General features: G+C 43.5%; 1 protein-coding gene across 1 annotated transcript in view; it reads left to right on the top strand.

Moving 5' to 3' along the window:
• Positions 1 to 236: 236 nt before the first annotated feature.
• Positions 237 to 27,309, top strand: part of LTA4H (leukotriene A4 hydrolase) — a 66,220-nt gene continuing 39,147 nt past the window's right edge. The window contains exons 1-6 of the mRNA XM_077265535.1: positions 237 to 434; positions 8,775 to 8,905; positions 13,747 to 13,867; positions 15,797 to 15,865; positions 24,075 to 24,179; positions 24,575 to 24,627. Of these exons, the coding sequence (XP_077121650.1) occupies positions 288 to 434; positions 8,775 to 8,905; positions 13,747 to 13,867; positions 15,797 to 15,865; positions 24,075 to 24,179; positions 24,575 to 24,627 (626 nt within the window). The 5' untranslated portion in view covers positions 237 to 287. The remainder of the gene's footprint in view (positions 435 to 8,774; positions 8,906 to 13,746; positions 13,868 to 15,796; positions 15,866 to 24,074; positions 24,180 to 24,574; positions 24,628 to 27,309) is intronic.

Genomic DNA, 27,309 nt, shown 5'->3' on the forward strand with positions numbered 1-27,309 from the left:
CCATGTAAATAAACCTGGTGCACTGGGACTATCCCTGTTTACAGTGGTAGAACATGGAAGTGCCGCCACTCAGCCTGTCCGTGCCTTCTTCTTCCTCTGAGGTTGTAGACTCAGGGCTCTTCCTGGAAGGGAAATTGTGACACGTACAGAACAAAACTACAACTCCCATAAGGGCTCTCGCGGTCACGTGGCCCCGTCACACACAGGGATTGGCTACTTTCTAGCCGTTCTTGTGTGGGAGCCGTCACAGTTTGCAGTCAGTGTGCTCTGCTCGCGAGTCTGTCATCATGTCTGACCCCAGCTCGTTCTGCTCCCCGGAGCAGTTCATCACCCGGCACCTGAGCCTGCACCTGAGAGTGGACTTCAGCACCCGTGTGATCGCCGCCTCCAGTGCCCTGACCGTGCGCTGCCTGCAGGACTCGCTCTCCAGCCTGGTACCTGTGCCCATTATATAGCTCCTGCTCCGCTTCCTCTGGGTGCAGCACCCATGTGTGGTGGCCCCCGTCTGTGGTGACCCGTATAGTCTGTGACTGGGGGTCTCTAGGACTCTGCTCCATTGGGGGCACCAGGAGCAGCTTGTGTCAGTGCAGGCTCACTCCTGCTCACAGTCACTATACTGGCACTTACCCACGGGTAGACCTATTCCTCTTACTGTCCTGTGCCCCTGCGGTTACACCGCCAGCCATCGGGTGATTTTAGGAGACCCCCTTTAAATGGCATTCAGCAGATCTGTGCAGTGACCCTGCTCATAGTGTCAGATATATATTTCCTACTGTCCTGTGCCCCTGCGGTTACACCGCCAGCCATCGGGTGATTTTAGGAGACCCCCTTTAAATGGCATTCAGCAGATCTGTGCAGTGAACCTGCTCATAGTGTCAGATATATATTTCCTACTGTCCTGTGCCCCTGCGGTTACACCGCCAGCCATCGGGTGATTTTAGGAGACCCCCTTTAAATGGCATTCAGCAGATCTGTGCAGTGAACCTGCTCATAGTGTCAGATATATATTTCCTACTGTTGATTGCCATCAAATATTGCAATTCTGGAATTATCGATCGCAGATTTCACCAGATATGGCTCCACATATCCCACGCCCGGCTAAAGACCCCATTACTTTTGTGGTACTGAATACTTCTGTCCCCTCACTGTATTACTCCCATTAGGCCATCACTACCACGACTGTACGTCTGAGCAGTAGATTAATACGTCAGCTGCCATATTTTGTACCTCTAATAAGTCTGTGCCCGCACCCACCCTGCCCACATCTGTGATTGCAGCCTTCTGGTACGCCATCTCCAGTTCTCGCTAGCAGTGATTTTCTTGTACATGTTTGTCAGTGTGCTGGATTAGGTTTTGGTCAGTGTTCAGACAGTGTTTACCATTAGTATTTCCCATATATTAAACTAATGCAGGTTTCTCCAGCTTCTAGCAAAGAGTAACACATGGACAGCGCTAGGATGCAACTCTCATGTTATCCATGTGCCGTCTGAGTTTGTTACAGGCTCACAGACTTTAATGGGTGAGCTTGATCCATGACTTGGTCTCCCTTTTTTGGTCTCCGCACCGTTTGCTAAAAAGAGTTACAGGTGCATCTCGCAAAATTAGAATATCAGCAAAAAGTTACTTTATTACATATGAGTTTCACTTTTTGTATTGAAAAACTGAAATATAGTCATTACAAACAGAGTGATCTATTTCAAGTGTTTATTTCTGTTAATGTTGATGGTTATGATTTACAGCCAATGAAAACCCAAAAGTCATTATCTCAGTAAATTAGAGTACTTTATAATACCAGCTTAAAAAATTATTTTTTAACATCCGAAATGTTGGCCTACTGATATGTATGTTCAGTAAATGCACTCAATACTTGGTCGGGGCTCCTTTTGCATCAATTACTGCATCAATGCGGCGTAGCATGGAGTCAGTCTGTGGCGCTGCTGAGGTGTTATGGAAGCCCAGGTTGCTTTGATAGCAGCCTTCAGCTCATCTGCATTGTTGGGTCTGGTGTCTCTCATCTTCCTCTTGGCAGTACCCCATAGATTCTCTATGGGGTAAGGTCAGGTGAGTTTGCTCACCAATCAAGCACAGTGATACGGTTTTTAAACCAGGTATTTGGTACTTTTGACAGTGTGGACAGGTGACAAGTCCTGCTGGAGAATTAAATTTCCATCTCCAAAAAGCTTGTAGGCAGAGGGAAGCATGAAGTGCTCTAAAATATCCTGGTAGATGGCTGCGCTGACTTTGGTCTTCATAAAACACTGTAGACCTATACCAGCAGATAACATGGCTCCCGAAACCATCATTGATTGATTGTGAATGCTTCACACTAGACCTTGGAAATCAGGGTCCCAGAGTCTGGAGGAAGAGTGAAGAGGCACACAATCCAAGCTGCTTGAGGTCTAGTGTGAAGTTTCCACAATCGGTGATGGTTTGGGGAGCCATGTCATCTGCTGGTATAGGTCCACTGTGTTTTATCAAGACCAAAGTCAGAGCAGCCATCTACCAGGATATTTTAGAGCACTTCATGCTTCCCTCTGCCTACAAGCTTTTTGGAGATGGAAATTTAATTCTCCAGCAGGACTTGTCACCTGTCCACACTGTCAAAAGTACCAAATACCTGGTTTAAAAACCGTATCACTGTGCTTGATTGGTGAGCAAACTCACCTGACCTTACCCCATAGAGAATCTATGGGGTACTGCCAAGAGGAAGATGAGACACCAGACCCAACAATGCAGATGAGCTGAAGGCTTCTATCAAAGCAACCTGGGCTTCCATAACACCTCAGCAGCGCCACAGACTGACTCCATGCCACGCCGCATTGATGCAGCAATTGATACAAAAGGAGCCCCGACCAAGTATTGAGTGCATTTACTGAACATACATTTCAGTAGGCCAACATTTTGAATTTTAAAATCCTTTTTAAAGCTACGTTCACATTTGCGGCCAGCGCCGCAGCGTCGGGCGCCGCAGCGGCGCCGCATGCGTCATGCGCCCCTATATTTAACATGGGGGCGCATGGACATGCGGCGCACTTGCGTTTTGCGTCGCTGCGGCGCCCGCGTCGGGGCGCAGAGGACGCAGCAAGTTGCATTTTTGCTGCGTCCAAATTCAATGAAAAAAACGACGCATGCGGCGCAAAACGCAGCGTTGTGCATGCGTTTTGCTGCGTTTTTGTTTGCGTTGTGCGCTGCGGCGCCGACGCTGCGGCGCACAACGCAAATGTGAACGTAGCCTAAGCTGGTGTTATAATTTAGTATTCTAATTTACTGAGATAATGACTTTTGGATTTTCATTGGCTGTAAGCCATAATTATCAACATTAACATAAATAAACACTTGAAATAGATCACTCTGTCTGTAATGACTCTATATAATATGAGTTTCGCTTTTTTTTACTGAAGATCTGAAATAAATTAACTTTTTAATGATATGCCAATTTTGTGAGACGCACCTGTATGTGAACAGCCCGATAGTCTATAATGGGCTCTCGTACTATCCGTGAAGACACCGAACGCTGACGTCTGGATGCGGCCTGAGAGATAATTGACACACTAACATTCCCTATGATATACTGCACACTGTCATGGCTTTATCTGTGCAGGTTAATAATATCATGTCTCAGATCTATTTATACAATCTGTTCTATGACACCATTGTAGCTTCTCTGTACTTGCTGCACTTTCTTGCCAAGAATTTTTGTTTTTAAGTGTAGCAGTTCGCTGCTGTATTGATTTACGACTTTGTAATGTTATACTTTGTAACTTTATTAATTTAGTTTCTTTCTGGTCTATTGTCTATTTCTCAGGATTGTTCAACTGTTTTCTTTCTTCACCACCAATATTGTGTGTTTACAGGTAGCTGGATTGATCTACGGCTGGCTATGTACCATAGATGGCTGTTGGCCAACTGCAAGTTCTCCTTAAAGGGAACCTGTCACCACGTTTTTGGAAGATGGGATAAAAATAGCGTTAAATAGGGGCAGAGGTGGGCGTTACATTAGTGTGTGTGTTATGCGTTTATTACCCACCTAAGTTGCCGAAATAACTTTGCAAAGTCTCCGTTTTCGCCTGTCAATCAGGCTGGTCAGGTCGCATGGGCGTTGTCTTCCCCCAGATTTGGCGTAGTTTTCCGTTGGTGGCGTAGTGGTGTGCGCATGCCCAAAGTCCGGAATCCTCTTCCAGGGGATTTAAAATAGCGCGGTGTTCGTTATTGCATTGGTGATCGGTGGGCGCGGCCATCTTCCTTTGGCCGCGCGTGCGCAGAAGCGGCGCTCTGCTGGCCGCGGCTTCAGGAAAATGGCCGCCGCGATATCCATCTGCGCACGCGCGGCATCCCGCGGCCATTTTCCTGAAGCCGCGGCCAGCAGAGCGCCGCTTCTGCGCACGCGCGGCCAAAGGAAGATGGCCGCGCCCACCGATCACCAATGCAATAACGAACACCGCGCTATTTTAAATCCCCTGGAAGAGGATTCCGGACTTTGGGCATGCGCACACCACTACGCCACCAACGGAAAACTACGCCAAATCTGGGTGAAGACACCACGCCCATGTGACCTGACCAGCCTGATTGACAGGCGAAAACGGAGACTTTGCAAAGTTATTTCGGCAACTTAGGTGGGTAATAAACGCATAACACACACACTAATGTAACGCCCACCTCTGCCCCTATTTAACGCTATTTTTATCCCATCTTCCAAAAACGTGGTGACAGGTTCCCTTTAAAGGGAAACTGTCACCTTAGATATTTAACTGCTGATACAGGGTTAATCTGTGGGTTTACAGAGTTACAATGCTGTCCAGCTATCTTTATTAGGCTACTTTCAGACATAGCGCATTTTTGAGCGCTATTTTGCGGGCGCTTTTCAAAAATGCGCAATGTCATTTTCGGCTGCCGGCAAAGTGAATGAGAAATTCACTTTGCCGTTCAGACACACCGCAAAAAAACGCGGCGCTTTTGTCTGCAAACACGCCGGCGTAAAAAGAATTGACATGTCAATTCTTTACGCAGCGGCGTGTCTGCGTATCCCCATAGGGCCCCATATTACCGTCCACACACAGCGCCTTTGTCCTGGGTGTCGGTGTCTTTGTACGGAGGGGTTGACACCCAGGACCGGACGTGACGTCGGACAGGAAGAGGGAAGCCCCCGCCCCCCAGTGAAGCAGCATGGAGTCCTTCAACAGAATGAGCATAAACGTGGGGCTGCTGATCGATTTGGGGTGTGTGTGTGTGTGTGTGTGTGTGTCCATGCGACGCTAGTGCCACCATTGTGCTAAGTCGCCGTATGGGACTACTACTCCCATCCGGTATTAGGATGGGAGAGTTGTCCCTGTGTCCGGCGACTTAGCACAATTGTAAAGTTACACAAAACACCTACACACAATACACATACATGACACACAGTACAGTACATACAACACATAACATAGAGTATATACTCACCAACAGCACACTTGTAGGCGAAGCCCTCGATCCTCCAGGAAAAAATCCAAAAATAATAAACCAAATTCATACTCCCTGTCCGCAGAATCCATAAAACGAGTGTCCCACGCCGATCCCCTGCTCTCCGGCGATACACTGCCAGGAGCGAAGCTCCTAGCAGTGTATCGCGTACTGTTCTGGAGTTCAATGGCTCCGGCGTCTCGGTTAACAGCAGTACAGCTGCGTTGAACTTTCCCACGCAGCACTGCCGTTAAGCGAGAGTGCCGGGGTCAATGACCGCCGGTAAACTCGCTCGCGCATGCGCAGTGACACACCGACAGGAACTATGGCTCCTGTCAGTGTGTTGCTGCAGCCGTGGAGAGCAGACATATCTCTGGATGTGTCTGTTCTCCATGGAAAATCTTGATACGTGGCACTTAAATACGTGGCAATTAAATACGTGACACGTGGCACTTATACGTGATACGTGTCACTTAAATACGTGGCACTTTGATACGTGGCACGTGTCACGTAAATACGTGGCACGTGGCACTGAAATATGTGGCACGTGGCACTGAAATATGTGGCACGTGGCACTGAAATATGTGGCACGTGGCACTTTGATACGTGGCACGTGGCACTTTGATACGTGGCACTGAAATACGTGGCACGTGGCCCTGAAATATGTGGCACGTGGCACTGAAATATGTGGCACGTGGCACTGAAATACGTGGCACGTGGCACTGAAATACGTGGCACGTGGCACTTTGATACGTGGCACTTTGATACGTGGCACTTTGATACGTGGCACTTTGATACGTGGCACTTTGATACGTGGCACTTTGATACGTGGCACTTTGATACGTGGCACTTTGATACGTGGCACTTTGATACGTGGCACTTTGATACGTGGCACTTTGATACGTGGCACTTTGATACGTGGCACTTTGATACGTGGCACTTTGATACGTGGCACTTTGATACGTGGCACTTTGATACGTGGCACTTTGATACGTGGCACTTTGATACGTGGCACTTTGATACGTGGCACTGAAATATGTGGCACTGAAATATGTGGCACTGAAATACGTGGCACTGAAATGCGTGATACGTGGCAAAGAAATACGTGGCACTTAAATACGTGGCACTTAGGCTATGTTCACATTTGCGTTGTGCGCCGCATGCGTCCTTTTTTTGATTGATTTTGGACGCAGCAAAAATGCAACTTGCTGCGTCCTCTGCGGCCGGATGCGTGCGCTGCAGTGACGCATGCGGCGCAAAACGCAAGTGCGACGCATGTCCATGCGCCCCCATGTTAAATATAGGGGCGCATGACGCATGCGGCGCCCGACGCTGCGGCGCAGACCGCAAATGTGAACGTAGACTTAAATAGCTGGATAGAGCTGGATCCGCGGGCTGTGATCTGGCCTACGCTCAGCACTCTGCGGAGCGCTGTCATTCAAAACACGTCCACTCATTTTGGTGTTTAGTCCCAAAATGGAGGATGGAAGAAGAAAAGGGTTGGACAAGGAAATGACATCATTTCTTTTTTTTTTCCCCCACTGCAGTTAAAGCTTTATTTGTGTCAAACACAGACAATCTGCAGAGAAAACTGCATCAAAAAACTGCATCAAAAACTGCATCAAAAACTGCATCAAAAACCGCATCAAAAACCGCTTCAAAAACCGCATCAAAAACGCACCAAAAACGCACCTGCGTTTTCTGCCAAGAGCTGCGGTTTTTGTCCTGAAAAAAAAGGATTGAAATCAGGATCGTGTGAACATACCCTTACCGTACAGGGTTACGAGGGGGGGCGTCTGACTGACGCCTGCCCTAGTAACCTGGGGTTAGTGACAGTGGGGTTAGTAAACCCCAGCTGATGTCTGTTCCGCTTGCTGAGGCGTCTTTGGCTCAAGGCCATTGCAGCTGGCAGAATCGACATGATGTTAACTCCAGTGTGTATTGTATTCTGAGTCATAAAGACAGGAAATGACCTCAATGACTCTTTTTTTTTCCCCTTTTTTTTTTTTTTTCAAACAAACTTTATTTTCAGTACACAATGCTGAAAAAAACGCAGCTGCAAAAAACGCAGCAAAAAACGCTGTGTGTGAAAGCAGCTGCGTTTTTTGCCTGCGTAAAAAAACGCAGGTAAAGCAGCAGCAAAATACACGCGCGTAAAAATACGCAGCAAATACGCTGTGTGTGAAAGTAGTCTTAGTGCAGAAAAATTGGTCTTGCAGGGCCTTTATCAAGCTATGACATATCTCTCTTTTTCTATGACTTGATAAAGGCCCCTCGTGCCTGAAACAGTGATTTTTCTACAGCAGTAAACTTACCAAAAGGCGATCTGGTGCCCATCTGCCAGCTCTAAGTCATAGAGGCAGTGCCCATAGAGGCTTCAGTCACTGCTGTCAGCACTGAGCGGCGGATGTAGTCACACACCAGGACTTAAATGACGGCTGGCTCTACACTGATACCCAGCAGAGCATCTGTCAGTGATTAATGTCTCCGTTTACAGTACAGTATAGTGAGCGCTGCCTGTCGGTGCTCTGCTGGCTTTCAGTATTGGGGACGCACACGGAGCAGCTTCAGTCACCTCTCGCTATTCATCACCCGCGTCATCTTGATTATCAGCTGCCTTTGCAGAGTATCAGTGCAGAGCTGGATGTCATTCAAGTCCCGGCCATGATTACAGCCGCCATTGACAGTACTGGGAGCAGAGACTGAAGCCGCTCAGGGGCAGCTTCGGACTTAAAGCTGGCTGCTAACAGGAGGAATAAAATTAATTTTCTCCAGGCAGCTGCAATTTCAGTAAGAAGGCTGGACAGCTTTGTAACACATATAGGATTATTCGTGTTATTCGGTGTGACAGGTTTCCTTTAACCCTTCCCTTCTTGCACATGGACACTCAGCCAAATGTGCACGTGTTCCCCATGGAAAGAAGGGAATGATCTGGTGGTGGCTTGCTTCCAATGAGAGCTAAGGCATGAGTATTATAATCCAAGATGGCCCGATCCTTCTTTTTTCTTACTTCTGTCATCAGGGAAAAGTCAGACCACCTCTATGCTGTATTAGAAGATAATCAGGTCCCACCAAAATTTGCAGGTTTGGCTGTCGTTCTTTTTTATTTTGGAATGGCAATCTCCTCTCTTCACTGTGTATTGTATGACATGACTGGAGTTTGGGGCAATACCAGCCACAGCATGCAGGTGAGAGCCGTGACCACTGATCACACACCACTCACATGCCCTAGGAATAGCATAGCTGTTTACGCTTAGTTTAACCCTTTAGCATTCTTACCGCTGAGCAGCCCTTCTTCGTTGTGTGCTTATTTCAATTTTTTTTATTCTCCATAGATTTTGGACACCAAAGATCTCACTATCAAAAACGTTTCTCTAAATGGTCAAGAGGCAAAATTTTCCCTTGGGGCAGCTCACAGCTTTAAAGGCACACCACTGGAAATCACCCTTCCATCTCCCCTGACCAGGTACAGTCGCCTTTTCCCTAATGCAGTATTTCCCAAACTTCAGTCCTCACGGCCCCCAACACGTCCTGTTTTCAGGATGTCCTAGCTATTGCACAAGTAATGGAACTACTATCAAGACATCAGAAATGGCCACAGCTACTAAGGAGACCCTGAAAACATGACGTGTTGGGGGCTGTGAGGACGGGGTTTGCGAAACGCTGCCCTGATGCATTGATTATGTGGTGGAAATCGTGTATTTTTCCCTCCCATTACAGTATTACCCGAGAGAGGGTATCCGCCCATCAAGGACAGGAAACCTACTGGCAGTACCTCTTCTTCTCCGCATCAGTTTTGGTTTCCTGTCCTTGAGGGAACCTAAGAGGGTGCAGCACGTTCGAGTTATGTCAGACAACTGGATGACAGTTGCTTACATCAGCCATCGGGGGGTACAAAATCTCAACCCCTGATGTTGTTGTCAGAAAAGATTCTTCTGTTCATTGAAAAACATCAATTGATGCTGACCGCACTACACTTAAGAGGGAAGGAAAACGAGGTGGAAGACTTCCTCAGCCAGAATACCCTGGATCAAGGGGAATGGGAACTGAATCCACTAATATTTCAGCAGATTTTAGATCGATGGGGCAAACAGAAATAGACTTGTTTACCAACAAGCAAAACAGGAAAACAATTTTTGCTCTTTAAATCCAAGAGAAAAGCCATATGCGGTGGATGCACTACACATTCCCTGGGAATTCAAACTAGCCTACGCCTTCCACCACGTTAGTGTTAATTCCGGCAGTCTCAAGGAAGACTCGGAAGGAAAGAGGAGATGTCTTTCTCATTGCTCCATTTTGGCCCAAGAGGCCATGGTTCTCGTGGATGAGGGGGATGTCCTTATCAGATCCCTGGAATCTCCCAAATACTCTGGATCTCCTCAAGCAGGGCAGGGCCCAGTGTGTCATCCTCTGATGTCAGGCCTGCATTTGACGGCTTGGAGTTTGAGGTCGCTATTAATACAAAAGGGCTTCTCCCCGGCCTTAGTCTCTACCCTGCTGCAGAGCAGGAAGCCAGTAACAACTAGGATCTATGAGAAAACATGGGCTAAATTCTTGTCTAGTTCAGGACGGACTGTGGGGGATTAAGTCCTGATAAAGGCCATATTAAAGTTTCTTCGAAGGGGTATGGACATGGGTCTAGCCACTAGCACCCTTAAGGTGCAGGTATCTGCTTTAGGCTGGAGTCTGATGTAACGCATGAAAAATCGGTCCGATTCTCTCACCCGAGAGTCGCACAAATGTTCTCCGTATGGTCATCCGTGTGTAATGCGTTTGCAATGCGATGATGAGATTTCCTCTCATCTGGGTATCTGTATGACATGCATATGGCTTTACATTTCTCACTGCATTTCCCCAATGAATTTAATGGCTCAGTGGGCTGAAATGAGGAAAATGGTTGCGTATTTCTCGCAAATCACACTGATGTTCTGTGTGGTGTCCTCTTTTTTTTTTTTTTTTTTTTTTTTTTTTTTTCTCTCTCCTCGCACCCATACACTTGCATTGGCGAGACTCGGCCGATATACGCTTAAAATCGCAGCATGCTGCGATTTCACTCACACGTAGAATGCGCCCAAAGGGAATAAAATGGTGATGTAAGCTTCCCCATAGATTAACAGTGGTCCGAGAGCTATGCGATGTTTCCTCGCATAGCACTTGTCCCTATTATACGCTAGTGTGACTCCGGCTTTAGGAGCACTATATAATTACAACCTAGCACCTGACAGGTGGATATTAAGGTTCATTAAGGCGTGTGATAGATCAAGACCAATACTGTCCCCAAAGATGCTGCATTGGGATTTAAACCTGTTTTCTGAAGCGCTAACAAAATCTCCCTTTCAACCCTTAGAAGAGTTACCAGCCAGGATACTCGCACCCGAATATACAGATCTCGGAAGATAGTTATTTTGAGACCAGAACCAGCGTATCTTCCGAAAGTAGCCTCAACATTTCATAGGAAGCAAGAAATAGTTTTCCCCTCCTTTTTTAGCAGCCCCAAAAATGCAGAGGAATGGAAACTTCACGTTAGATGTTAGAAGGGTCCTAGTGCAAAATTTAGCCATGTCAAAGCAGTGGAGAAAGAGTCCTTATTCGTGTTATTCCAGGTAACTAGGGAAGGTCTTAAAGTAACAAGGGGTACCGTAGCTAGATGGATTAGGGATGTCATTAGTTTACCGTACTCCTCAAGTAATATACCAGTTCCTAAGAAACTGAAAGCTCATTCCACCAGGACCATGGCAACCTCCTGGGCTGAGGAAGCGGAGGTGTCGATCGACAGGATATGTAAGGCAGCGACATGGTCTTCCCCCTTTGACCTTTTATAAGCATTACCGTCTTAATCTTTCTGATGACCTGTCTTTTGGGAGAAAGTTGTTACAAGCTGTGATCCCTCCCTAAGGTGCCTTGGTCTAAATAAATCTCTCAGGCGATGCCGTCATGGGAGAAGGGGAAAAAATCTTAGTTACTTACCGATAACAGGATTTTACAGAGCCCATGACAGCACCCTTATATTCTCTCCCCTTTTATCACGAGTGGTGTGTATTTTAAGGGTGTTTAAGAAATAATGTTTATTGGTGATGGTTGTGTTACTAACTGCCTGGACGTCCTCTCATTCTCTGAAACCCAAACTGGTGCGGAGAAGTACTGCCCTTTTATTTAGCAGGTTTCCTGTCCTTGATGGGAGGATACCCTCTCTCAGGGTGGTGCTATCATGGGTTCTGTAAAATCCCGTTACCGGTTAGGCTTCTTTCACACTTCCGTCGGTACGGGTCTGTCGCAATGCGTCAGGCCGATGTACCGAAGGACGTTGTGAAAGTTTTGCACGACGTGGGCAGCGGATGCAGTTTTTCGACGCATCCGCTGCCCATTCTGCAGTCCGGGAAGGAGGGGGCGGAGTTTCGGCCACGCATGCGCGGTCGAAAATGGCGAACGCGACGGACAAAAAAACGTTCACTTGAACATTTTTTTTTTGTGACGACGGTCCGCCAAAACACAACGGACGGATGCGACGTGTGGCCATCCGTCGCTAATACAAGTCTATGGGCAAAAAACGCATCATGTGAGCACATTTGCAGGATCCGTTTTTTGCCCAAAACGATGGATTGTGACGGATGCCAAACGACGGAAGTGTGAAAGAGGCCTAAGTAACTAAGATTTTTTTAGAGTTTACTTTTATCTGCTCATCCAGTGAATGGCTATATCTAATGGCTGGTCTTGGCAGGCAAGTAATTTGTGCTTGTACAGTAGGAGATCCTGATTAAACTTCATAATAATAAGGTTCTTTGACTTTTAAGACTTTGGAATGCTTTGAATACGTGATTACATTTTGCAACCTTGTACATTGTGAAGACTCTGACCAGTTTTATTACTTGTCCCTCTCACAGCTGACTGAGCTTATACATAATGACTGAGCTAAGTACGAAGTTTATCAGTTTATTGATTCAGACCTTGGTTTCTCATCCTATTTATTTTATTGTGCATCTAGATATTGGCCAGTAGAGCTACAGCATTCGTAGAGTTCCCTTAGGTTACATGCAATCCTCCCAAGGCGTATTGTGGTGGCACGGTAGAAGTGACCAATAGAAAGTAGCACCCCCCCCATTAAATTGATATGTCTGTAATAGAAAAGCAAGAATAATAATTGATGACTGTGGCTTTTAATCAGTTTGGGGTGAATATTTTACCTGAAAGTCTAGGTGCATTTTTTTTTTTTTGTATGCTGGAGAAACCCCCTGCGATACGTCTGTATTCCTGGGGGGTGCAGCCACTTAATTTGGCTGACAGACAGGACACCTTAGCAGGGGAACTCCCCACAATGTATGAGGTCTGTAATTCATATTAATTTATAGATAAGTTCATACATTTGGCTGAAGAATTTACATCTAAAAATACAGCAAGGTTTTTATATTTTTGTGCATGGAGTATTTATTTATTTTTTTTCCTTTTTATTACATCACAATATAAAATGTGACATATTTTTACTCCTGATTATGCCGCTCCTTTCCCAGGTTGTAGACTATCTGCACTTCCTGGAAGGGAGATTGCGAATGAGAGGTTTTTTTTTTTTTGTTTTTTTTTCTTCTGTGTGCCTCTAAAGTTATGCACCTGGTAATATTGGTGTAAACTTTTCCTTCAGCCACCCGGACTTTTACAGCAGAACTTTTATGTAGGCATTTGCCATTTCTCCTCCTCTATTGGCCAATCAAAACTAAGCTGCGCCCACAGGTAAATTTTGTGATATACGCTAGTTTGTTGAAAGGAACATTTGCATCTTTATTACAAGGCGCAAACAATAGAAAAATTTGTGGCACTCGCCCCTAAAATAGTCCTTTATTACTTACCGGACAGAGGATACAGAAGGATAAGGCTTCATGCAGGCTCTTCATCAACATGGATGAAGTGCTTGACAGCGTGACTAAAAAACTTCACTCCTACCCTCACTGCTCAAAATGTCAAATGTGAAAACAAAACCCTAGAAACCATGGTGAAACGGCAGGCTGGGGTGTCCCCATAATTTCACCACACTTGTATTTTATTCCCTATTTTCCGGTACTTAACGGTATATGGCAAAATTAAGGGGGTCTGCAACAAACAAGTCCTCATATGGCTACGTCTATGGTAAAATAAGTTAAGGCTCCTGGAGCAAGGGGAAGGAAAAAAAATTGGAGCACAAAGTGAAAAATTAAAGCAGTCTCTAATCATGGAATGGTTTAGGAAGTTTAAAAACCTGATCTGCTGTACACATATTTAACTCTATATAAAGGAACGTTCGTATAGCTTTGGCTCATCATTTTTGTTTATTTTGTATAGAGGACAAGAAGCCATTTTGGAAATCTGTTCTGAAACCTCCCCAAAATCATCGGCCCTTCAGTGGCTTAACCCTGAGCAGACTGCAGGGAAGAGTCATCCTTATCTCTTCAGTCAGTGCCAGGTAATAAGACGACCTTCTCACATGTAATCCTTTGTTGTGGTATATTGTATTAATTCAGAATTCTTTTGGTGACAAATTGTTGCCCAGAGCAATCGGATACCTGGAACTTGACGCTCGTTGTCCACACCAGTTCTTATGCTTGAAGCCCACTTTGCCAGTTTGTATTGGAAAAATTAGTACAATTTTATAAAGTGTATGCCATACAGCCAATGTAAAAACTCTGCTTTTTTTTTTTTTTTTCAAATTAACATACAGTTCAGCGCAAAAATAGTTTAGAAAACACATTCACATAAGTGTAAAAAAAACAAACAAACCACAAATTAAGTGCAAGTGCTCTATTCTATTCTACTCTATTCTATTCAATGTGAATAAATCATAAATCACTGCGGGGCTGGGAATCACAGGCAGGGCGGCCGCGCAGGCGCAGTCAGCTGGGCTGCATATGAGGAAAGACGGCTAGCGCTCACTGCGCCTGCACCAGGCAGGGGATAAGAGCGCAGGCGCCGGCTACTTTTGGAAACAGCGGTGAGGAGGAGGCGGCGCCCGGCGCCAAGAAGATGTGAGTGACAGCAGTGTGCTGTCTGAAGCAGGGGGGAAACGCCGGCCCACTTGACTGAGGACCAGGTACTTCAGACAAATTATAAAACTGATTATTTCTCAAGTTACAGCACCCAGAACTAAAAGAGCCACCTTGTCAGAATGCAGCATTACTGCTGCACAAGGTGGCTCTTTTAGTTTGAAATGACTGGGGGGGGGGGGGGGGTGGCCGGTTCCCTTTAAGTCAATAACCCTGTTGGAGGTCGATTGTTGCCGCTTCAATGGCTCTATGTGATGTGATCATAGAGGCTGAAACACACACCACTCGCAAATAAGGAGGTGTATACTGCATGCCTGTATTGTGTATTTTAGTCACTAACATAATACACATATGTTAACACACATCACGTACTACAGACATTACTTAGTCATATTTGGAATACCCGCTTCCTTTTGCAGGCATTACACATACACCTTTACCTGGGTGGCAGCAGGCCCATGGTTTATTGAAGCCTCACTCATTTGTCACATATGCACCACCCGTGATCCAGTGACTAAAAGGAACCTCCATGTAACTTATCTTAGACGCTCCAGCTAAACCCAAGCAGCCAGGCGTCCTGCTGTTTGCTATTCCTTGTCTGCCGCTGAACTCAGCGTCTTGTTGTAGGGAAACGGTCATATTATTTAAAACAAAAAAGCTATTTACCTGCAGATTAGCCTGCTGCTTGGTCGCCTTACTGAAAGCACGCTACCGGGAGCAGATGAACTTGTATGCACCTGGGAGCCAATCGCTTTTATTCATACGGGCGTGCACACAACGACTATGGTGATGGCTCACTGTACACTGAGCTCAGCTGTAATTGCTCCCCGGCACTTTGACAGCTCGCTCTGCCGGTAAATAGCATTTTTAGACTTGACAGGTTCCCTTCAAAGCCCCATCGGTAGATAACAAAGTGATAATAACCTGTGGTCGCAGGACATAAGCCTGGAGAACCACCTCTTGCCTCGCGGTATCTGCAGCTCCTTTTTGATTAGCTGTCCTGACACGACATCATCATTGTGGCATGATGCACACGTAGCGTTATGACAAGGTCAGCCAGTCAAAAGAAGAGCAATGGATGCCATTAGGCTGCATGGGGTGTTTTCAGGGTTACAGTCCCAACAACCACAAACTGGACAACTGAGCCATAAGGTGAGTATAAGGATACATTTTTTCTTTTTAAACGTTGTGATTGCTTTTCATGCTTCAGAGAAATGGCTGATTGCAAAAAAATCTTCATTTTGGCAAATGTGCTTTAATGTAAAATTCAATTCCACTCTAATATATTCGCTCATCTCTAGTTATCACGGATGTATTACCAATCATATTTATTTTTCTTTTCTGTTTTCCAGGCTACACATTGCAGAACTATAATTCCTTGTCAAGATACTCCATCAATTAAATTCACCTATTATTGTCAGGTTTGTTGCCAAAAGAAAAGATACTAGAAGCTGGGATTATTCTAGGGCCCCACTAGTACACTGGTGTGACTCATGCATTTAAGATATCCTGATGATGGCAATAGTGCTTGGTGTCTTACTAAATTGAATGTAAATTTGTGTTACACGACCTGTCACAGATCAATAGTGGCAGTTTTTGCCCTGAAGTTCTTGTTTCACTTTTTTTGTTTTTAATCCCATAGTTCCTGAGATATGGGCCTCCTTTATTCTCTTCTGATTTTTATGATTTTTACAAGGGGGCATAGATCACAGGATAATAATGCAGAGCAGCCCAAAGACACCCCCACAGAGAATTCTGTGTGCACCATTTCCTTGAAAGACCATAAAATTGTCGCTGAATAAAACGTTCCATATTTCTAGAACAGTATAGCGGATTTATAAAAAAAAAAAAAAAAAACCCTTAATACTCAGGGGAGCAGGGGGAATAAAATAAGAGAAAAAACTGGCTACTTTAGACCTGTTGACAGGTCATCTTTAAAGCGCCGCTATAATAGCATGACCACAGCGAATATTTTAAGCTGCACCTCTTAATATTAAGCACGCTGGAGTAAGATGAGCCAATTTTATTAAGACTGGCATAAAATATCTAGTTTTTAGTCCCGTCCCGTCCCCCCCCCCCCCACTGTCTAATTTTTAGAGAATGCAAACTTAGACTTGAGTCTTAAAATGCATCAGATTTATCATAGTGTTTCAAGCTCTTCTACATTTTTGCATTATTTTTACACTGATTTGACCAAGTTTACAACACTTACTAATGGACATACTGCGTGCCAGATATTTATGCTATGTTTTTGGTCAGGGCCGGGACAAAGTATTTTGGTGCCCTAGGTAAATGATGTCAATGGCGCCCACCCCTTGACCCTTTCCCCCTTCCCAAAGCAAAGGGTATGGGTAAGAGCCTAAGGTAACAGGACCCATAATGCACCTGCCCCACCGATGAGTTAGGTAACGAGATCTGACGACCATTTCTACCAGAAATGTTACCTTTTTCACCAAAAAAATGCCAGCACATGTAAAAATTTGGTGTACTATAGGGATGCAACTTAGCAGGGAAATTTCAAAGTTGGATATAAAGTCAATCACTTTTGGAGACTATTTACACAGTGCGGATTAAAATGGGGATATTCATCCCCGATGTTCTATATTTTTAACGCGAAATCCAATGTTAGTCAGGGAAACTAATATAGCTTAACTATAGTGGGGCTGTTTGGCTTCATTTAAGCAGGGCCGGTTTTAGGCAAAGTGGGGCCCTAGGCAAAAGTTTAAAATGGGGCCCCAAATGCTAACAAATTGCACCAACAAAAAGAAACATTTTGGTTGTAGCTACATGCGCTGATTTCAGACCACTAAACGAGTGTGATCAACAATATTGAAGTCATTCGCCACTTGTTTCCAGCCTCTTTACACTGGCTGAGGAACAATGATGGGAACAGAATGATCACTAGTAAATCAATCTGTCCCCATACAGTATCATCTTAGCAGCATATCTACAGTTTTAACTGGGCGATGTGCTGATGAGAACAATGATTTTTGTTCCGGCATATACTGTACATACATACACCGTACACACAGGTACACATACCGTACATACATACAGATACACATACACGTACTGTACATACACACATACAGTTATATACACATATAGTATACACATACCGTACTTACATATACCATACATACACACAAATACACATACATATACCATACATACACACAGATACACATACATATACCGTCATACATACACATACCGTACATACACACATGCATATACCGTACATTCACACACATAGATATACATACATATACCATACATACACACAGATACACATACATACACCATACGTACACACACAGAAACACATACCGTACATACATACACAGACATATACTGTACCTTACATGCATACACACATACAGTTATATACACATAGTATACACATACCGTACATACATATACCATACATACACACAAATACACATACATACACCGTACGTACAGATACACATACATATACAGTATATGCAAACACATACATATACCATACATACACACAGATACACATACATATACTATCATACATACACATACCGTACATACACAAATGCATATACCGTACATTCACACAAATGCCGTACACACATATACCGTACATACACAGATACACACACATATACCGTACATACACAGATACAGTTATATACATATAGTACACACATACCGTACATACATATAAAATACACACACCCAAATACACATACCGTACATACATACATATACCGTACATGCATACACACATATACCGAACATACAGATACACATACACGTACCGTACATACACACATACAGTATATACACATACCGTACACACATATACATACACATATACTGTATGTACATGCACATAAACATACATATATACCATATATCCATACAAATTTATTGCACATACACAGATACACACATACTGTGCATGCATACACACATAGCCATACAAATATACCATACTACATACACACATATACTGTACATACACAGATACACACACACACAGAAACATACACATAGAGACACACAGATGCACACACACACATACATATACAAGCATATACATACACACATACTAATCTTGTATAGGTGATCAGATGAGCCCTGGATGAGGTCACATAGTTCAGCTGGAGAGGGCTGCAGACCCCACTGTGGGGGATGGGGCACAGAGCAGACAGCACTGATATCAGCCCCCTGGTGCTGTCCCGTGCAGTGAGCCTCCTCCCCCATCTCTTCTCTGTGAGGAGACACTGCAGCCTGCTCTGAACAGAACAGTGGAGGGAGCAGAAGACCCCCTGTAAGTCCTGCTCTTCCTCCATGATGGCTCTATGTGCTGTGCTGTGGGGCCCCTGACTGTAGGTGAGCACTCACCATTGGGACGCTCCATGCAGGGGGACAGACGGCAGCCAGTGAGCGCTCTCCTCAGTCTGGTCACTGTGAGGTAAGGAAAGCATTGATTGGCCAGCGTCTCTCCCTGCATGACACGCCCCCTTTTTGATCTCCTGCACTTCGCGCCCCGCTCTCTCCCCGGCACCCGGTGTTCCATGATTATAGGAGGGAGTGAGAGGGGCCCGATCCTGCATGATACCGGGCCTGCCTGCAGGGGCCCCCCTCCACCTCTGGGCCCCAGAGCAGTGCCATCAGCAGTATGTCTGCCCCTGGCTGGGGGCCCCTAGGGCAGCGGGGGCCCCAGGCAGCTGCCTTGTCTGCCTGCCCCTAACGCCGGCCCTGCATTTAAGTGTGCAACATTTAACAGATACTCATGGAAAATAAACCGACCTCATTATAGATAAATGGATACATTTTGATAGTTTTTGCATCTGTCATGTGAGACATATACAACTTGCACAAAACTGATGGTGTTTCTGGTGGTGTATTCATATACTGATTGTGGTTCTGGTAATGTATTCTGGTTCTGGTGACATATACATGTAATGATGGTGATTCTGGTGCTATGTTCATGTGCTTTTTGATGGCTCTGGTGATGTATTCATGTAGTGATGATGATTCCGGTAATATATTCATTTCCAAGATCCATCATCAGTACATGAATGTAGAACCAAAATCATCATCAGTACATAATTAGAGTATCGGAGCCATCAATAGTACATTAATATGGCACCAGAAACATGATCAGTAAATAAATACATCACCAGAACCACCATTAGTACATGAATACATCCCCAGAACCACCACTAGTACTTGAAAACATCACTAGAACGTATCAGTATATGAATAAATCTTAGGTAAACTGAAGACCGCGCACACGGTGTAAATTTTAGGTGATTTATTGAAGCCTACGCGTTTCAAGAGCTTTCCTGCTCTCTTCTTCAGGGCATATAATACATAACACAATATAGGGTGTATTTATACACAGGAAGGAAAGGGAAAGGGGGAGGGGCACCAGAACCGTTATACTTAACATATACATGATTAAAACCAATAAGAATACATTTAAAAAACATTCTCATTATTATTTATTCATAACCTAGGACACTAAAAAATATTAATAACAAAAATAGATAACTTAAAATGAATTAAAAACAAATCCTGAATAAAATCACAAATAGTAAAACGGAGTATTCGAACCTGTGAACTTCACATAGTAATTCCATGTGAAGTTCCAGGTGAAGTTCACAGGTTCGAATACTCCGTTTTACTATTTGTGATTTTATTCAGGATTTGTTTTTAATTCATTTTAAGTTATCTATTTTTGTTATTAATATTTTTTAGTGTCCTAGGTTATGAATAAATAATAATGAGAATGTTTTTTAAATGTATTCTTATTGGTTTTAATCATGTATATGTTAAGTATAACGGTTCTGGTGCCCCTCCCCCTTTCCCTTTCCTTCCTGTGTATAAATACACCCTATATTGTGTTATGTATTATATGCCCTGAAGAAGAGAGCAGGAAAGCTCTTGAAACGCGTAGGCTTCAATAAATCACCTAAAATTTACACCGTGTGCGCGGTCTTCAGTTTACCTAAGACTACTACTCTCAACATCCTTGTGGATTTTTGTGGAGACCTGCTGCTGCGGTCAAGCACACATGGGAGTTGTGACCTAGGTTCACAACTCAAATAGGTGAGTACATTCCCTGCAAAGGGTTGTATGTTTTTTCTCAACAGTGTGACACATTGGGGGCGCCTTGTGTTTTTTTTCATTTTTTTTTTTTCATTTACTATATGAATAAATCAACAGACCCACCAACAGTACATGACTACAACACCAGAAACACGTACGTGAATAAATCACAGGACCACAAGTACTTAAGTACAATGATCAATTGTAATGTCAAGTTAGCCCATAAACAATTGTATTACGTGAATCTACAACCCCAAAACTCCCAGTATGTGCTTAGCAATGCTAAGGAGATACTGGGAGTTGTTGTTACTAGCCATCATCAGACTGTGGACCATATATGAACCACAGAGCTGATGAGATGCAGTCAGTATCACAAATGAACATTTACACCCAGGTACCTTTTTATAGATGACATCTTTTATGGAGTCGTCTTCCTTTTTATCACCATTTTATCTAGATGCCATGTTGACTTTTCACATCTACAGCTTGACTCTGCAGACCTCCCTCTTTTCCAGTCTTCTACAGCACATCCCCAAACAGTGCCTTTAAAAATAAGAGCGTTATTAAAATGCCCTCTGCATAAAAATATTTGTCCATACTGTACCATAAATTAGCCTCTTATGGTATATGGTCACCACACTGTCTACCATTATCAGCTATAAATGACCCACCGTCCACATTTATGAACCATGGTCTATACCGTGGCTGTCCCCTCTCTAATTTTCCATTACACTCACTATATCTCCCCACTGTCCCCGTCATGCTAACCTCTCTCCATACTGTGCCCACAATTCACGCTGTCCACTCTCCATATCCATTCTGTGCTGTCATATCACCACGCTACCTTCTTCAAACTGTAACGACTCCTCAAACTGTCCCCTACACATTATGATGGTCACCAAACATGCCCATATGGCATGGTATCCACAACAACCCCCCCATATATAGTAAGGCCACCTCAGCCTCCCACATATAGTATGATGTCCAAAACAACCCCCATGTATAGTATGATTCCCCCCGGCACCCCTCACAGTATATCCACCACAGTCCCCTGTCCCGTATGGTCAACACAACTCCCAGTATAATGTCATCCACTGCCCCATATATAGTATGGTCACCACAACCCTTCATGTACTTTACTGTCCCCCCGCACAGCCCCTCATTTTGTGGCCAAATACACAAATTAAAAAAATACAAACAAAAAAAACCTTATGCTCACTGTCCATAGTCTCCTCTTCTATCCTGTATAGCAGTGGGTGTGTTGACATCACTGCATTGCGCCATCTGACATCACCAAGAGGATGCAGGCCAGGAGTATCCTGTGTTACTGGTGGAACAGGAGGCTGATTTCAGCTCCTCTGCTCCTGTCCCGGTGGCTCTTACTGACGCAAATACAACTGAGTGCAGGGAGGGAGCTATGGCAGGCAGAGAGGTGAATGGTGTCGGTGACTGAGACTGCTCCCCTGTGTGCCCGCACCACGTCTGTCAGTGCTGCATGCATGTGGCCGGGGGAAGCAATTTTTCCAAAATGCGCCCCCCTAAGGTAGGCAAGGGGTAGTGCCATAGGCGAGTGTCTAACCTGCTATGCCTTGTCCCGGCCGTGGTTTTGGTACACAAGGCTATCCTCTTACAAAAAGACATGTTCTTTTGCTGAGAGACCATCCTCCTCACACAAGAAGTTCTCTAAAACTCAGTGATTATTATGCCATTAACGAAAGACACATGTAGCTTGATAAATCTCTCCCATTGAGGGTTTGGGGTTTTTTTTGTGGTGGATCTGATAAGTCTGAAAATGCATTCTTTTCCAACTTTATTTTAAATGTTCTCCAAGTAGAAACACTTGGCCCTGGTTCATCTAAGCGATTACTTCAAAATTCTGGCATAAATCGATTGAAAAGTTATAACAACGTCTTTACGTAGTCGTGAGTTGCACAAATATTTTGAGGCTTTCGCCGTTTTCGGGGCAGAGTTAGACAAAAAAATAGCTGAGGGCACTACCGATTAAATGTGGGATCAGCTGACAACACCAAAAAACAAGTGAGAATAGGAGCTAGAGTAAGGATCATCTAATATTCTACAATAAATACTTTATTTAGCATCAAATCCATAATGACACATTGTTAAAAACATTTAAAAAGCATAATAGCTCTCATGAGAGCCTAGCTGGTGGATCAATCTTTAGCCAACACCTCTCCTCCAATGCCCAACACAAAGGGCACCAAATGAAATCTATCATTACCACAAAAGTTTATTGAAAACCAGTGTACGATTGACTACCCTAGTGTTGATGAATCGGCCCCTTATTTTCAGTCGAGTCCAGTTTTTTTTATTTTGGCTTTGATCCTATGGGGTTTTTTACTGTTGTAGTATTTCACCTTACCAGCTAAATTGCAAATCCCACAGCAATGGTGACTGGATCCTGAGGTTTTAACCCATTCACGACCTATGATGTATAGGTACGTCATAAGTCGTGTCCTAGCGCGAGCTAGTCCCGAACCCCACCTACCGGCGCCCCTGTCACTTGATCGCAGGGCGCCAATAGGTTGTCATGACAACCGGAGGTCTGTAGAAGACCCCCGTACTTGTCATTGCTGACCTGCTATAGATGATGATGATTTTTGCTATAAATACCAGTGCTGAAGCCCTGTTATATGTAGCACAAGCGATCAGATGATCGCAGCTTTAAGTCTCCTAAGAGGACTATAGAAGCAAGTAAAAAGTTGAAAATAAGAAATGTTTTTAATAATTATTTAAAAAAATATATAAAAGTTCAATCACCCCCCTTTTTGTCCCATTCAAAATAAAACAAGAATAGTAAAAAAATGCACAAATTTGGTATCGCTGCATTCAGAAATACCCAATCTAGTAATATATAAAAACAGTCAACAGCGTAGCAAGAAAAAAAAAAATTAAAAACTCCAGAATTACATGTTTTGTTTGTTTTTTTTGTCGCTACAACATTGCAGTAACTGGCGATCAAAATATCGTATCTACCCCCAAATTTTATCAATTAGAAACATATGTTCTCGCCCAGCCCAAGATTCCAAAAATGGAGACGCTACAGTTCTCGGAAAGTGGCGCCTTTTTGGTGTCTGCAAACTCATAATGACCTGGAGAATCATAATGGCAGTTCACTTTTAGCATTTAGTGAACATGGTTAAAAAAAAAAAAACAATTGTGGAATTGCACTTTTTTTGCAATTTCACCGAACTTGGAATTCTTTTTCCATTACACTATCTGATAAAATGAATGGTGTTGTTGAAAAGTACAACTTGTTCCCCATAAAACAATCCCTCACACAGCCATATTGACAGAGAATAAATAAAAGTTATGGCTCTGGGAAGAAGGGGAGCAAAAAACAAAAATAGAAAATCCCAAGGTCATGAAGGGGTTAATACAGTTTCAGAAAATTTGTGTTTTTGTTGGGGGGGGTTCTGTGACATTTTATAGCAATTGAACCTATTAATTTTTACCATTGCAGTATTGAAATAATTGCAGCTGTCAGTGTTTGAGAAACCCCCTTTATGTCTGTAGGTGTCCGTTCCGAAGGAGTTGGTGGCATTAATGAGCGCTCTAAATGATGGAGATTTTATTGATCCACAAGACTGCAAAAGGAAGATCTTTCGCTTCAAGCAAAATGTAGGGTTTCCTTTCATTTTTTTTTCTTACATGTAAAATATATATATATTTTTTTATTTAATTTTATTTATTTTTTTACTTTCACCATCTGAAATATTATTTTGTTTGTTTTCACCTGGGTTACAGAGCAATAATGTTTTCAGGACTTGCTATACATAAAATAGATCGCACAATAGTCTTGTATTGCTTTGTACAGTAGTAAACTGAACAATTCTACCAGATGGCATCGTCCACGGTTAAACATAAGAGAGACAAGTGCAAAAAAAAAAAAAACACTCTAGTACTAACAATATGTTGGGAAAAAGTACTTTTTTGTTATAATCAGCGTAAATGTGTGAAATTAACCTTACAGAATGCCAATTTTTTTTTAAATATCTTTTTTTTTTTAATAACAGGTGCCAATACCAAGCTATTTAATTGCTCTAGTGGTTGGTGCTTTGGAGGGGAGGTAAGTGTACTCCTGGATAAGCCTGTTGTACGTTGCATAAAACACAATTACCACCATTTGTAGTGCAGATTGTGAAATATGACATAATGTGTTCCCAACTATTTGGAGTGTTAGAGTGCAAAAAAAAAAAACGCCCACGAAAACTTTTAGAATTAGTTATCACCATTTGATACAATGGTCTTATATCTGCAACTTCTCTGAGCTGTGTGTCTGACAGCACTTGTTCCAGTCTCTGCTACCTTATCCACATTGTAAGAGACTCTAAGGCTACATTTCCACAATGAGCTTTTAGTGAGATTTGTAATGTTGCAGATTTTCTGCAGCATTTCTGCACCTCTTAAGTAAAATTGGTTACTAGCATTTTATTGAAAATGCCCTACGTAAAAAAAAAAAAACCTCATCATGGGAACGTAGCCCAACGCTCTAGAGCAATGGCAAAATTGCCCATCACAATAAATTGTAAGTTTGCGAGCAGGGCCCTCACTCCCTTTGTATGTGCAGAGTTATGTGTTGCTCTGTAATGTCTTTATTGTCTGTACATGTCCCCTCTGTATTTTAAAGTGCTGTGCAATATATTGGTGCTACAAAAATAAAAAATATATATATCGCAACCAGTCAGAACATGCCCAATATTCTCTGGAAAAAATGAGCTCTTGGTTGGTTGAAATGGGCAATTGCTCACATTTCCCTTTGAACAAGATTTTATACAAATCTTCCATTGTGCGGATCAGAATCGCTATTTACACTAGTGTCCCTGACACTATATTTGCCCATTATGCTGCATATCTAGATGTTCCCAAACAGTTGTTAGCTGGTGAGTTATAAAATTCCCTTGAGTTATACTGCCTTTCAATTCTGTTTTAGTACTGTGTGCAGAATATCCATTGCATCGTCACACTGCTTTCTCTGCCTTCTGCTTGTAAGCGCTTACGAGCTGACAGACAGAAGCTTATCACAAGTAATAAACAGGGGATAGACAGGAGCAGCATCTTAATGAAATATACTTGAAATTGTACATCCAGATAGCAAAGAAACATTGTATAAATCAGGAGATTGAGAAATCTCAGCATTTTAGACCAAAATTCCTGGTTACTCCCTTTCAGGTGATAGCAGGTTGAAACAACATCTCATAGAAATATAGAGAGACTCAGCAGTGTGAGTTAAGGCACAGCAGTTCTGTCGCTAATCTGTCACTGCTGTCCTTAGAATGGAGTCTTGATGTTCTGTAATGCATAGAGCAGACTACTTGAGGGGAACAATATCGCAGAGAAGTAAGAGTAAAGATGGTGGATAACACCCTTGGGGCTCATGCAGACATTGGACTGGCTGTCGATCTCCCGACCTGAGTGTGACTGCATTAAAAATTTCTATGATGCTGGCATGCTCAGGGCAGGAGACCCGCAGCCAGTGCGTGCACTGTGGCGTGTGCTTGGATTGTTTTATGGACGTCTGCATGAGCTTTTTTGGCTCATTAACTAAAATGGTTATACACTATATACAAGAGCCTATTCTTCACTATACTGGCAAAAACTGCACAGCTTCTTGTTATAGTATACTGCTAAGATATGTTATAGTGTTCTGATTAGCAAGAGTCTAACATTTGTATTCTTTGCCGATCTGAAAAATGAATGGCTATAGGCTATCCCTGTTGTGATTTTGCTTTTTGCTCCCTCTAGTGGTCATTAGTGATTTGACTCTGGAGCTTCTGTCTTTTCCTATATCCTCACCTGGGCCGTTAGTTCAGGGGCGTTGCTATATAAGCTCCCTGGACCTTCAGTTCAATGCCTGGCATCGTTGAAATCAGAGCTAATCTGTTGTGCTCTTGTCCTATGATCCTGGTTCCTGTATTTTCAAGTCTGCTTCCTTGCTTTTTGCTTTTGTTTTGTTTGGTATTTTTGTCCAGCTTGTTCCAATCTGTATCCTGACCTTTGCTGGAAGCTCTAGGGGGCTGGTGTTCTCCCCCCGGACCGTTAGACGGTTCGGGGGTTCTTGAATCTCCAGCGTGGATTTTTATAGGGTTTTTGTTGACCAGATAAGTTATCTTGCTATATTCTGCTATTAGTAAGCTGGCCTCTCTTTGCTGAACCTGGTTCATTTCTGTGTTTGTCATTTCCTCTTACCTCACCGTTATTATTTGTGGGGGGCTTGTATCTTGCTTTGGGGTCCCTTTCTCTGAAGGCAAGAGAGGTCTTTGTTTTCTTCTCCTAGGGGTAGTTAGATTCTCCGGCTGGCGCGAGTCATCTAGCGATCACCGTAGGCATGATCCCCGGCTACTTCTAGTGTTGGCGTTAGGAGTAGCTATTTGGTCAACCCAGTTACCACAGCCCTATGAGCTGGATTTTTGAATCTCGCAGACTTACACGTTCCTCTGAGACCCTGTCCACTGGGGTCATAACAGTATGCCAGGCCCGTATTAAATGTTTAATGCATTGCAGAAGTGGGATTATAAGAAAGAAAATTTTGAGTTTTTTTTTCCCTCTCTCATTTTTTTTTTTTTTTTTTTTCTTTTCCCCTTTACCTCAGAGTGGCTTAAGCTTGCTGCAGACATGAATGTCCAGACCTTGATTACAAGTGTGGACCAGCTTGCCGCTCGTGTGCAGGGTATACAAGATTATGTTACCAGAAATCCTAGGTCTGAACCCAAGATTCCGATTCCTGAACTGTTTTCAGGAGACCGATTTA

This window comes from Ranitomeya variabilis, chromosome 5 (assembly GCF_051348905.1).
Source record: "Ranitomeya variabilis isolate aRanVar5 chromosome 5, aRanVar5.hap1, whole genome shotgun sequence".
Lineage (NCBI taxonomy): Eukaryota > Metazoa > Chordata > Amphibia > Anura > Dendrobatidae > Ranitomeya > Ranitomeya variabilis.